A 12613-nucleotide genomic window follows, 5' to 3' on the forward strand; every position below is an offset into this window, starting at 1 on the left:
CGACCAGAACTGGACACAGTATTCCAAAGGCCTAGAACACAGAATAATATAGCGCAGAACAGGCCGTTCGGCCCTCGATGTTGCACTGACCTGTGAACTAATCTAAGTTCATTCCCCTACACTATCCCATCATCATCCATGTGCTTATCCAAAGATTGTTTAAATCTCCCTGATGTGGCTGAGTTAACTACATGGGCAGGCAGGGCATTCCATGCCCTTACCACTCTCTGAGTAAAGAACCTGCCTCTGACATCTGTCTTAAATCTATCACTCCTCAACTTTTAGTTATGCCCCCTCGTACAAGCTAATGTCATCATCCTAGGAAAAAGACTTTCACTGTCTACCCTATTTAATCCTCTGATCATCTAGTGTGTCTCCATCAAATCCCCTTGTAGCCTTCACCTTTCCAATGAGAAGAGACTCAAGCCTCTCAGCCTTTCCTCATAAGATATTCCCTCCAGACCAGGCAACATCCTGGTAAATCTCCTATGCACCTTTTCCAATGCTTCCACATTCTTCCCGACCAGAACTGTACACAACATTCCAAGTGTGGCCGCACCAGCGTTTTGTGTAGTTGCAGCATGACATTGTCCCTCCGGAACTCAATCCCTCTACGAATGAAACCTAACACACCGTATGCCTTCATAACAGCACTATCCACCTGGGTGGCAACTTTCAGGGATCTATGCACATGGACTCCAAGATCCCTCTGCACATCCACACTACCAAGAATCTTTCCATTGACCCAGTACTCTGCCTTCCTGTTATTCTTCCCAAAGTGCATCACCTCACATTTAGCTGCATTGAACTCCATTTGCCACCTCTCAGCCCAATTCTGCAGTTTACCCAAGTCCCCCTGCAACCTGCAACATTCTTCCATACTGTCTACTACTCCACCGACTTTAGAATCATCTGCAAACTTATAAACCCATCCACCTATGCCTGCATCTAAGTCATTTATGAAAGTGACAAATAGCAGTGGTTCCAAAACAGATCCTTGTGGCACACCATTAGTAACCAGACTCCAAACTGAATATTTTACATCAACCACCATTCGCTGTCTTCTTTCAGAATGCCAGTTTCTAATCCAAACTGCTAAATCACCCTCAATGCCATGCCTCTGCATTTTCTTCAACAGCCTACCATGTGGAGCCTTATCAAAGGCTTTACTGAAGTCCATGTATACCACATCAACTGCCCTATTCTCATCCACGTGCTTGGTCACCTTCTCGAAAAACTCAGTGAGGTTTGTGTGACACAACCTACCATTGACAAAACCATTGTCTAACCAAGATTTTATAGAGCTGCAGCCAAACCTTGCGGCTCTTAAACTCAATCCCCCTGTTAATGAAAGCCAAAACGCCTTAACAACCCTATCATTGTGGTGGCAACTTTGAGGGATCTATGTATGTAGACCCCAAGATCCCTCTGTTCCTCCACATTGACAAGAATCCTGTCTTTAATCCTGTCTCCAGCATTCAAATTTTTCTTCCAAAATAAATCACTTCACATTATTCCAGGTTCAACTCCATCTACCACTTCTCAGCCCAGCTCTGCATCTTGTCAATGTCATTTGTAACCTGCAACAGCCCTCAACACTATCTACAATACCACCTTTGTTTAATCAGCAAACTTACTAACCCAACCTTCCACTGCTTTGTCCAAGTCATATATAAAAACTACAGAGAGCAGAGGCGCAAGAACAGATCCCTGCAGGACACCATTGGTCAGCAACCTCCAGGCGGAATACTTTCCATTCACTCCAACTCGTTGTCTTCTTTCGGACAGCCAGTTCCATATCCAGATGGCCAAATTTCCCTATGTCCCATTTCTCCTAATGTTCTGAATGAGCCTACTATAGAGAACCTTATCAAATGCCTTACTGAAATCCATATAAACTGCATCCACTGCTCGGCCTTCATCAACTTGTTTTGTCACATCCTCAAAGAACTCAATTAGGTTTGTGATGCATGACCTACTCCTCACAAAGCCATGCTGACTATCTTTAATCAAACTATGTTTTTTCAAATAGTCATAAATCCTATCTCTCAGAATCCTTTCCAGTATCTTGCCGACCACAGACATAACACTGAATGGTCTGTAATTCCCAGAGATTTCCCTATTCCCTTTCTTGAACAGAGGAACAACATTCGCCTCCCTCCAGTCATTCGGTACTACCCCCATGGAGTGTGAGAATGCAAGTATCAGAGGCGCAGCAATCTCATTCCTTGCTTCCCATAGTAATCTTGGATATATCTGGTCTTGTCCTGGGGACTTATCTATCTTGGTGCTTCCCAGAATTTCCAGCTCAGAGATCTGAAACAAAAACAGAAATTGCTGGAGCAACTCAGTAGGTCTGGCAGCATCTGTGGAGAGAAAATAGAATTTAGTGTTTTGAATCCAGTGATCCTTCTTCAGAATTCATAGTGGCTGGGGAAAAAGGTAGCTATGTTAATGAGGTGGGAGTGGGAAGTGGACATGGAGAGAAGAGAGACATAGAGACATGAGCAGATAGGTGGAGATGAAGTCCAGACAGAGAGAGAAGAAAAGTTAAGCAGACAAAAGGATTGTTGATGTTTAGCCATGGGGAAAAAAAGCTATATTGATGATAATGGGGACTATGAGTGAGTGGGTAAAAAGACATGAAAGGAGGGTGTTCATGCTATAAGATTATTGAACTCAATGTTGAATCCTGAAGGCTATAAGTATCCCAAGTGAAAAAGGAAATGTTCTTCCAGCTTGTATTCAGCCTCACTCGAACACTGCAGCAGGCCACTGATGCTGACAAAGTGCTTATGCTTTCCCAACTCCCTCTTTAATGCATGCGTGGAGACTAAGAGGGATTGACTAGTGCTCTGCTTGCCCAAGGACATTCATGCCATATAGCATCATAGTTTAGAGTGAACACCCCTCTCTAACCCAGAAGCCCCACTCCCATTCTCCACTTCCCAACTTCTCATCTCTCTTGTATCCAAAGACCTAGATACATGCAATAAGTCCCTTCTTGACTTTTGGCGTATCCACTCAGGTGGATAGAGTTTCTAAGAAGGCCTATGGTGTATTATCGTTCATTAGCAGAGGGATTGAATTCAAGAGTCGTGAGGTGATGTTGCAGCTGTACAGGACTTTGGTTAGGCCACAGTTGGAGTACTGTGTGCAGTTCTGGTCGCCTCACTTTAGGAAAGATGTGGAAGCTTTGGAGAGGGTGCAGAGAAGATTTACCAGGATGTTGCCTGGAATGGAGAGTAGGTCGTATGAGGATAGGTTGAGAGTTCTCGGCCTTTTCTCGTTGGAACGGCGAAGGATGAGGGGTGACTTGATAGAGGTTTATAAGATGATCAGAGGAATAGATAGAGTAGACAGTCAGAAACTTTTTCCCTGGGTACAACAGAGTGTTACAAGGGGACATAAATTTAAGGTGAAGGGTGGAAGGTATAGGGGAGATGTCAGGGGTGGGTTCTTTACCCAGAGAGTGGTGGGGGCATGGAATGCGCTGCCCGTGGGAGTGGTAGAGTCAGAATCATTGGCGACCTTTAAGCGGCATTTGGATAGGTACATGGATGGGTGCTTAATCTAGGATAGAAGTTCGGCACAACATCGTGGGCCGAAGGGCCTGTTCTGTGCTGTATTGTTCCATGTTCTATGTTCTATGTGGGTGGCACAATGATTCACTGGTTAGCAAAGAATCCTGATAGATGTCTATAAGATTATGAGAGGATTGGACAGGGTGAACAGAAATCAGCTGTTCCCTTAGTCGCAGGGGACATAATTTTAAAGTGAAAGGAGTTTTAGGGGAGGTTTAAGGAAAAGCCTTTTCACTCAGAGTGGTCGCCATTTGAAATGCACTACATGGGAGGGTAGTTGAGATGGGAAATCTCACAACCTTTAAAAAGTACTTGGATAAGCACTTGAAGTGTCATACCATTCAAGGTAATGGGTTTGGCAAAGTGGGACTAGTGTAGCTAGTAGTATGTTTTTGGTGGTACAGACTGAATTGGCTGAAGCACTGTTTCTGTAGTCAATGATTCTAGAGGGAGAGTTAAAGGTCACTGATTTGAGGTCTTGCTTAGTTGGAATGAAGAATGAGGCAAAAGAGTTTGGAACATTGACTGCATCCTCATTAGCATCGGGAATTCCATAGACCTGGGCACTGATGATCTTTGACTCTCTTCCCTGAAAAATAGTCCCTTTAGAATACATGTTTTTCTGATTACAACTGAATAACTTGTAACTGATATTCATTATTTACTATTTAGATGCACGTGACGATTTTAAATACTCCAGTCTTTAACGCTATCCCTGTGGTGGCTGGGAGCACAGTAGGTGGAATCCTGCTTCTACTTTTGATTATTTTAATTCTGTACAAGGTGGGTGTCAAAAACTGAATTTGAGTAATAAAACTAACTGATGGAATCACAAGTTGCCAGGAAACACAAAGAGGAGGGACAAGCTCTGTCGCACTCCAGATTTTTCTTATCACGAGAAAGCATGAGAATGAGGGGGGTAGAATGGATATTGACCATAACAATTAATATTTAGCTTTAGTGTGAGTTATTGTTTGGAATTGTGTTTCAAAACTAAGCAAATGCAGGTGCACCAATTGAGAATAGAAAATGCATTAAACGTTCATGGTGACAGTTATTAAAAGCATTTGTATACTTACCTTACAGATACTGTTAATGACCAAAATACCATTTTTAGATTTACTATAACACATACTGCATATGCAGTCCACCATATTAAACATGAATCCCACTAAATGTGAATCTTACACAGCCCACCATGCTAGATATGAATCCCAAATGGTCCACCTCACAATAGAACATAGAACATAGAATAATACAGCACAGAACAGGCCCTTTGGCCCAGAATGTTGTGCTGAGATTTAATCCTAATGTAAATTATAGTAATTTAACCTATGCACCCCTCAACTCACTGCTATCCATGTGCATGTCCAGCAGTCGCTTAAATGTCCCCAATGACTCTGCTTCCACCACCACAGCTGGCAATGCATTCCATGCATTCACAACTCTCTGTGAAAAACAATGCAATAGTAAAACATAGTACACCTCACTTAGATGTGAACTCTATGCAGTTGACCTCCCTGTATGATAATCATACGCACTACCTAAATGGATATCCTGAATACATCTGTCTCATTAAATAAGAATGTACAAGGAGAAATAAATAGTGTTAAACATTTGAGTTGAGTTAATTTTTGACTTAAATATGGAAACCATAATGGGTCAACTGACCAGCTGGCTCTCGGAAAATGCAAAGAAAGATCAGTCCACCAAGATGTCTTTCTGTCAACTGCAAAGCAAAAGATTGAGTGGCCATAATAAATATTTACCATGCACTGAGTAATTAACTTAAAAAGCTGAGGAGCATGTTAAAAAACAGTATTCAAAAGGTAATGATCAATCTGAATGTCATGCGTAAAGCAGTGGGAAGATTTTGGTATGTTAATGCATATCAGAGACATAGTGCAAGAAGGACAGCCTCTTAATTTTTGGATATTAGAATTGGATATGTAACAGGATGGATCAGTACAAGGTGGACATGTTGCTATGGGCAGAGCTGGGAGCAGGAAGATGGTTTAAAGTAATTAGGCAGAGGAGTGGGCACCAAAATATAGTGCCACAAAGTAGAATTAAAGAACATAGAACTGTAATAGACTTTGAGAGATTAGAAATAATATGGAATTAGGTGGGATTATAGAAAATGCAAAGCTGTTTAATTTAGAAATAGAAGCAGAAAATGCCAGAAATGCTCACCAAATTAGACAATACCTGTGAAAAGTGAAACAAAGACAATGTTTCAGGTCAGTGGCAAATTGTTAGATGTTGCTGTTTCCAATATATATTTCTAACATACTGTTTTTAATTTATATTTCCAGCATCTGTAGTATTCAGCTTTTGTATATGATCTGATCTAATTTTCATGTGTACTGTTGTATAAGGTCTGGTTAATCTTAAAATCACAAAGTGCTGGAGAAACTGAAATTTGGCAGCATCTTTGAAAAGAAAAATAGAAATAACATTGAATGTCAAATTTTTCTCTTCTTCAGAAATGAATATTCAGAACTCCACCATCTGCAATATTTTGCTTTTATTGTTTGATCAATAATGTTGTTGAGTTGTAATCTGAAATAGCCATATGGGAATTTGCAGCAAAACCACCTAAGACTGTATTGAGAAAGTTATGCTTAATTATTACTGGCTATTTCAAGATATCCATAAAAGCTTAAGATGTGGGCAAAAGTAAGCCATTCAACCCATCAAACCTTCACCACCATTCTTTGAAATCATGGTTGATCTGATAATCCTCTAGTTCACTTACCTGCCTTTTCCCCATAACCTTGATTTCCCTACTGATTAAAAATCTGTACATCTCAACCTTCAATATTCTGAATGACACAGCTATGATAGCTCTCTGCAGTGAAGAATTCCACAGATTCACTACTGTCCCAGAGAAGAAATTCTTCCTCATCTCTGTCTTAAGTGGAGACCTGTTGCTCTGTGATGATACTCTCTGATCCTGGACTCTCAATAGAAAACAGCCACTCCTCATTCATCTTATCAGATTCTATAAGAGTCTTATATGTCTCGAAAAGCTCTATGTTTCAAAGTGTCATTTCCTAAACTCCACTGAATATGTTGGCCCAACCTACTCAATATTTCCTCATAAGAAAATCTTTCCATATCATCATCAACCTTGTGACTGCTTCCAATCCCAGTATATCTTTCTTTAGATAAGGGAACCAAATCGGTTCACTGTCGACATTTCGAGCATAAGCTCTTCATCAGGAATCGTTCCTGATGAAGAGCTTATGTTCAAAACATCGACTCTCATGAGTGAGCACAGTGCATAATGAAAACTGAGGGTGAACAGCCAGAGGTCGTAGTCCATATTGGAACTAATGACTATAGCAGGTAGTGTGATGATATCCTGCAAAAGGAATTTAGGCAAAAAGTTAAAATGCAGGATATCGAGACTTGTAATCTCATGAGTACTCTTCCTGCCATGTCCTCATGAGGCCAGAAATAGGAAGGTAGTACAGCTGAATATTTGACAAAGCAGCTGGTGTGGGAGGGAGAGATTCAGATATCTGATTATTGGGATCTCTTTCAGGTCAGGTGGGACCTATACAAAAAGTACAGGCTGCACCTGGCTGCTCAAGTGCCAGTACCTTCCCTCCATACTAGGCAACATCCCAGTAAATCTCCTCTGAACCCTTTCCAAAGTTTCCACATCCTTCCTATAATGCGGGATGACCAGAACTGTACGCAGTACTCCAACTGCAGCCGCACCGGTTTTGTACGGCTGCAGCATATGCCTTCTTAACAACCCTATCAACCTGGGTGGTAACTTTCAGGGATCTATGAACATGGGCACCGAGATCTCTCTGCTCATCTACACTACCAAGAATCTTACCATTAGCCCAGTACTGTTTATTCCTGTTGCTCCTTCCAAAGTGAATCACCTCACACTTAGAACATAAAACATAGAACATTACAGCGCAGTATAGGCCCTTCGGCCCTCGATGTTGCGCCGCCCTGTCATACTAATCTGAAGCTCATCCCACCTACACTATTCCATGTACGTCCATTTGCCTGTCCAATGACGACTTAAATGCACTTAAACTTGGCGAATCTACTACCGAAGCAGGCAAAGCATTCCATACCCTTACTACTCTCTGAATAAAGAAACTACCTCTGACATCTGTCTTATACCTATCTCCCCTCACTTTAAAGTTGTGTCCCCTTGTGTTTGCCGTCCCCCATACTTGAAAAAAGGCTCTCCCTGTCCACCCTATCTAACCCTCTGATTATCTTGTATGTCTCTATTAAGTCATCTCTCAACCTTCTTCTCTCTAACGAGAACAGCCTCAAGGCCCTCAGCCTTTCCTCGTAAAACATTCCTTCCATACCTGGCAACATCCTAGTAAATCTCCTCTGCACCCTTTCCAAAGCTTCCAGATCCTTCTTATAATGCAGTGACCAGAACTGTACACAATACTCCAAGTGTGGCCGTACCAGAGCTTTGTACAGCTGCAGTATAACCTCCTGGTTCTGGAACTCAATCCCTCTATTAATAAAGGCCAAAACACTGTATGACTATGACTTCTTAACACTCCTATCAATCTGCATTAAACTCCATTTGCCACCTCTCAGCCCAGCTCTGTAGCTTATCTATGACTCTCTGTTACCCGCAATATCCTTCAGCACAATCCACAGCTCCATTGACCTAAGTGTCATCCACAAATTTAATAACCCATCCTTCTCTGCCCTCATCCAGCTCACTTCTCGAAATGACAAACAGCAGTGGCCCCAAAATAGATCCTTGAAGTATACCACTAGTAAGTGAACTCCAAGATGAACAATTACCATCAACCACCACCCTCTTTCTTCTTTAGCCAGCCAATTTCTGACCCAAACCTTAAATCACCCTCAATCCCATGCCTCTATATTCTATTCAATAGCCTTCCATGGAGAACCTTATCAAATGCCTTACTGGAATCCATATACACCACATCAACTGTTTTACCCTCATCCACCTGTTTGGTCACCTTCTCAAATAACTCAATAAGGTTTGTGAGGCACAATCTACCCTTCACAAAACCATGTTGACTATCCCTAATTAACATATTCCTCTCTAGATGATGAAAAATCCTACCTCTTATAACCTTTTCCAACACTTTACCCACAACCAAAGTAAGGCTCACAGGTCTATAATTTCCAGGGTTGTCTTTACACCTCATCTTAAACAAAGGGACAACATTTGCTGTGATCCAGTCTTCTGGCTCATCACTATTCCTGTGAACAGTGATGACATAAAAGTCAAAGCCAAAGGCTCTACACTCTCTTCCTTGGCTTCCCAGAGAATCCTAGGATAAATCCCATCCAGCCCAGAGGAACGTATTTATTTTCACTCCTTCCAGAATTTCTAGCACCTCCTCCTTGTGCACCTCAATCCGGTCTAGTTTACTACTCTGTATCTCAGTATTTTCCTCGACAACATGGTTTTTTTCCAATGTGAATACTGATGAAAAATATTCATTTAGTGCTTCCCCTATCTCCTCAGACTCGACACACAACTTCCTTTGCTGCCCTTGATTGGGCCTAATCTTTCTCTAGACATTCTCTTATTCCTGAAATACCGATAGAAAGCTTTAGGGTTTGCCTTCATTGTATCTGACAATGATGTCTCACGTCTCCTCCTAGCTCTACTTCACTCTCTCTTTAGGTTTTTCCTGGCTAACTTATAACTTTCAAGTGCCCTAACTGATCCTTCATGTCTCATCCTAATGTAAGTCACCTTCTTCCTCTTGACAAGAGATTCAACTTCTTCAGTAAACCACGGCTCCCTCGCTCGACAACTTCCTCCCTGCATGACAGGTACATACATATCAAGGACATGCAGTAGCTGTTCCTTGAATAAGCTCCATGTTTCAAATATGTCAATCCCCTGCAGTTTCCTTCCCGATCCTATGCATTTAAATCTTGCCAAATCACATCATAATTGCCTTTCCCCAAGCAGTAATTATTGCCCTGCGTATATGCTTAACTTTCCCATCACTAAAATAAACATAACCGAATTGTAGTCACTATGAGCAAAGTGCTCACCTACCTCCAAAACTATCACCTGGCCAGGTTCATTACCCAGTATCAAATCCAATGTGGCCTCGCCCCTTGTTTGCCTGTCTACATACTGTGTCAGGAAACCCTCCTGCACACATTGGACAAAAATTGGCCCATTTAAAGTACTCTTTCGTACTCCTTTGCTATTATGATGGGGCATACCTTAAAATAAGGGGTGGTAGGTATAGGACAGATGTTAGGGGAAGATTCTTTACTCAGCAAGTCGTGAGCTCATGGAATGCCCTGCCAGTAGCAGTGGTGGAATCTCCCTCTTTATGGGCATTTAAACGGTCATTGGATAGGCATATGGAGGATAGTGGGCTAGTGTAGGTTAGGTGGGCTTGGATCGGCACAACATCGAGGGCCAAAGGGCCTGTACTGCGCTGTATTTTTCTATGTTCTATGTTCTATGTCCTTTCCTCTACTCCTCTGGAACTATTCGAAGGCCTATAGAGAGCACCCAACGGAGTGACCTCTCCTTTCCTGTTTCTAACCTCAGCCCATACTACCTCAGTAGACAAGTCCTCAAATGTCCTCTCTGCAACCATAATACTGTCCTTGGTTAACAATGCCACACCTCCCCCTCTTTTACTATCTTCTCTGTTCTTACTGAAACATCTAAATCCCAGAACCTGCAACAACCATTCCTGTTCCTGTTCTACCCATGTCTCCGAAATGGCAACAACATCAAAGTCCCAGATACTAACCCATGCTGCAAGTTCACCCACCTTATTCCGGATGCTCCTGGCGTTGAAGTAGACATACTTCAAACCACCTTTCTGCTTGCCAGTGAACTCTTGTGAGCTGGGGATAAACAGAAGCTGATAATAGAGACCATTCGTGGGTGAAAATGAGTTGGCTATGATGAAAGCAGCCTATGTGATGTCAGGGCCAGAGGTTTGAGGGGTAGGTAAAGAATATGAAAACAGGTGCCCAGGCCCTAAAATTTTTGGACTTGATACTGAATGCTGAAGACTGCAGGTTCCCAAGTGGAAAATGAGGTACTGTTCTTCCAGCATGTGCAGAGCCCCACTGGAGCACTGCAGCAAGCCTGAGACAGAGATGTTTGTCAGGCAACATGGTCTGTTGAAGTGGCAGGCAACTGGTAGGTTGGGTCATTTTTATGGACCGAGCTTAGGTTTTCCACAAAGCAGTCAATTATTTTTGTGCTTTTTATCAATGAAACTGTGAATGTTGGTAAATTGGCCAGTATCCTCTGAAGATTTGCAAGTTAAAGCATATTTTCTATTCCTCTGAAATGTTTGGGTAAATTGTGCATTAACAGTTAATAAATTAATTAGTCAAATTCCACATAGGACCATAGACATCTCTTTCCATTAGAGAGAGACAATTTGTTATAATTTCTTGAGGGGCACCAATGATATATGTTATCGTACCATTACTTTTGCAGCATGCCTGCAAGATGAGCAAAATTGTTTTCAGTTGCTAACCAATGTAAAAACATGACACTGGAAAACTGGAGCATTAATGCATGATATTATTGTAACAAATTCCAAGCACTCCTGAAGCAAGATGACCCTGTTGAACATGTAATATATGATCAGCCTTGGTCTACTGTAACAAATGCAGAGAATGCTGGAGAAATTCAACACATCTGGCAGCATCTATAAAGAAATAGAATTAACATATTGATTATCTTTTAACTCTTCTTCAGAGCTGGCTTACTGTGATACCTTTCCCAGGGCATTTCATTTGTCAGTGTTCATTTCCACTGACTGTTGGTTTGGGTTACATTTCTGATTTTTTTAGAATATGGTATCTCTTAGGGTTTCTAAAGAAGCAATAACACGTAGATCAGTGTTGCAAAGTACCATTATCTGTACATTCACATTTCTTGTGTGATGTAGATGGTAAAGATTTGCTGGTGGACAAACTAAAATTCATGATTGAAAATCCTGGGGAGGCCAGTCGACTCATCACCAAAACCTGTGGGGACTATCTACATGTTAGGAGTACAAATTGATGCTAGTACTGTAAAAGGTAAATCCATGGATGTATCTTGCAGCTGAATACTGACCAAAAAAGGTCACGTATCCATTTCAGAAGTCAGTTTTTCATAGCCTCCAAACAGCTGTTTCTTAATCATGTTCTTATGTTCAAAACTCTTACATTCATGTTCGTTCTTCTTATTTCACAGTGTGGATTTTTCAAACGCAGTTACAAGGACATGATTGAATTTGAAGAAGAAACTGAACATTGAACTCTGAAACCAAAGAAATATCTTACTATTGTTGGTGATACTTTCATCTTGAATATTAAATGATCTATTTACATTTAATTAAACTTTTCAACAGAAGCTTAATGCACATGTGAAGAATATTAATATGCTCCAAATGTGGGTCTTGCTGGAAATTTGTGTTAAGAATAAATTACATGCTCAAGTAAAATACAAATGATATTTGTTTGCATGAAATTCTTAATACATTTGAAACTGAAAAACATGCAATGTCATTCTTTGTATTGACAAATTTCAGACAGATTAGGCCTACAACATGCAATTCATAGTCATTGGGTACAGTTCATATCAACCCTACTCTAATCAAACTGCTTTAAGAGAGTTTTTAAATGTTTCTTTTTAGTGTAAGGTATAATTACTAAGTGTATAGTCTTTTAGATTTGCGCTAAGGTGCACAATGATTTGATGTAGAACCCTATCTGCCATCAATATCACCTTAGCACTGAACTTTTGTGCATCTAGGTCATTCCATCAAACCTGGCTGGCATTTTTCTATAAACTGTTCATCGTGGCATGATTTAGATCATGGATGTCCTACTCCAGAAGGCGGGTGCCGACATCAGTTTTGAAATATAGGTGTCAGTAAAGTCAAAAGTGGCTGTGGGCCTTTACCGCCATCTAAAGATCATTGATTGTACACAAGTAGACATCAGCACACCAATAGATGAGCCAACTAAATGCCTGAACAAAAAAGAACTCCACCCATTGAGTT

The 12613-nt window shown here is 41.2% G+C and overlaps 1 protein-coding gene across 1 annotated transcript in view; it reads left to right on the forward strand.

The window, feature by feature from the left end:
• The window catches only part of LOC140491253 (integrin alpha-E-like), a 344341-nt gene extending 332309 nt beyond the window's left edge, over window positions 1-12032 (forward strand). Inside the window, exons 33-34 of the mRNA XM_072589219.1 lie at window positions 4257-4367; window positions 11803-12032. Of these exons, the coding sequence (XP_072445320.1) occupies window positions 4257-4367; window positions 11803-11865 (174 nt within the window). The 3' untranslated portion in view covers window positions 11866-12032. The remainder of the gene's footprint in view (window positions 1-4256; window positions 4368-11802) is intronic.
• The last annotated feature ends 581 nt before the right edge of the window (window positions 12033-12613 follow it).

Source organism: Chiloscyllium punctatum, chromosome 19 (assembly GCF_047496795.1).
Source record: "Chiloscyllium punctatum isolate Juve2018m chromosome 19, sChiPun1.3, whole genome shotgun sequence".
Taxonomy (NCBI): domain Eukaryota; kingdom Metazoa; phylum Chordata; class Chondrichthyes; order Orectolobiformes; family Hemiscylliidae; genus Chiloscyllium; species Chiloscyllium punctatum.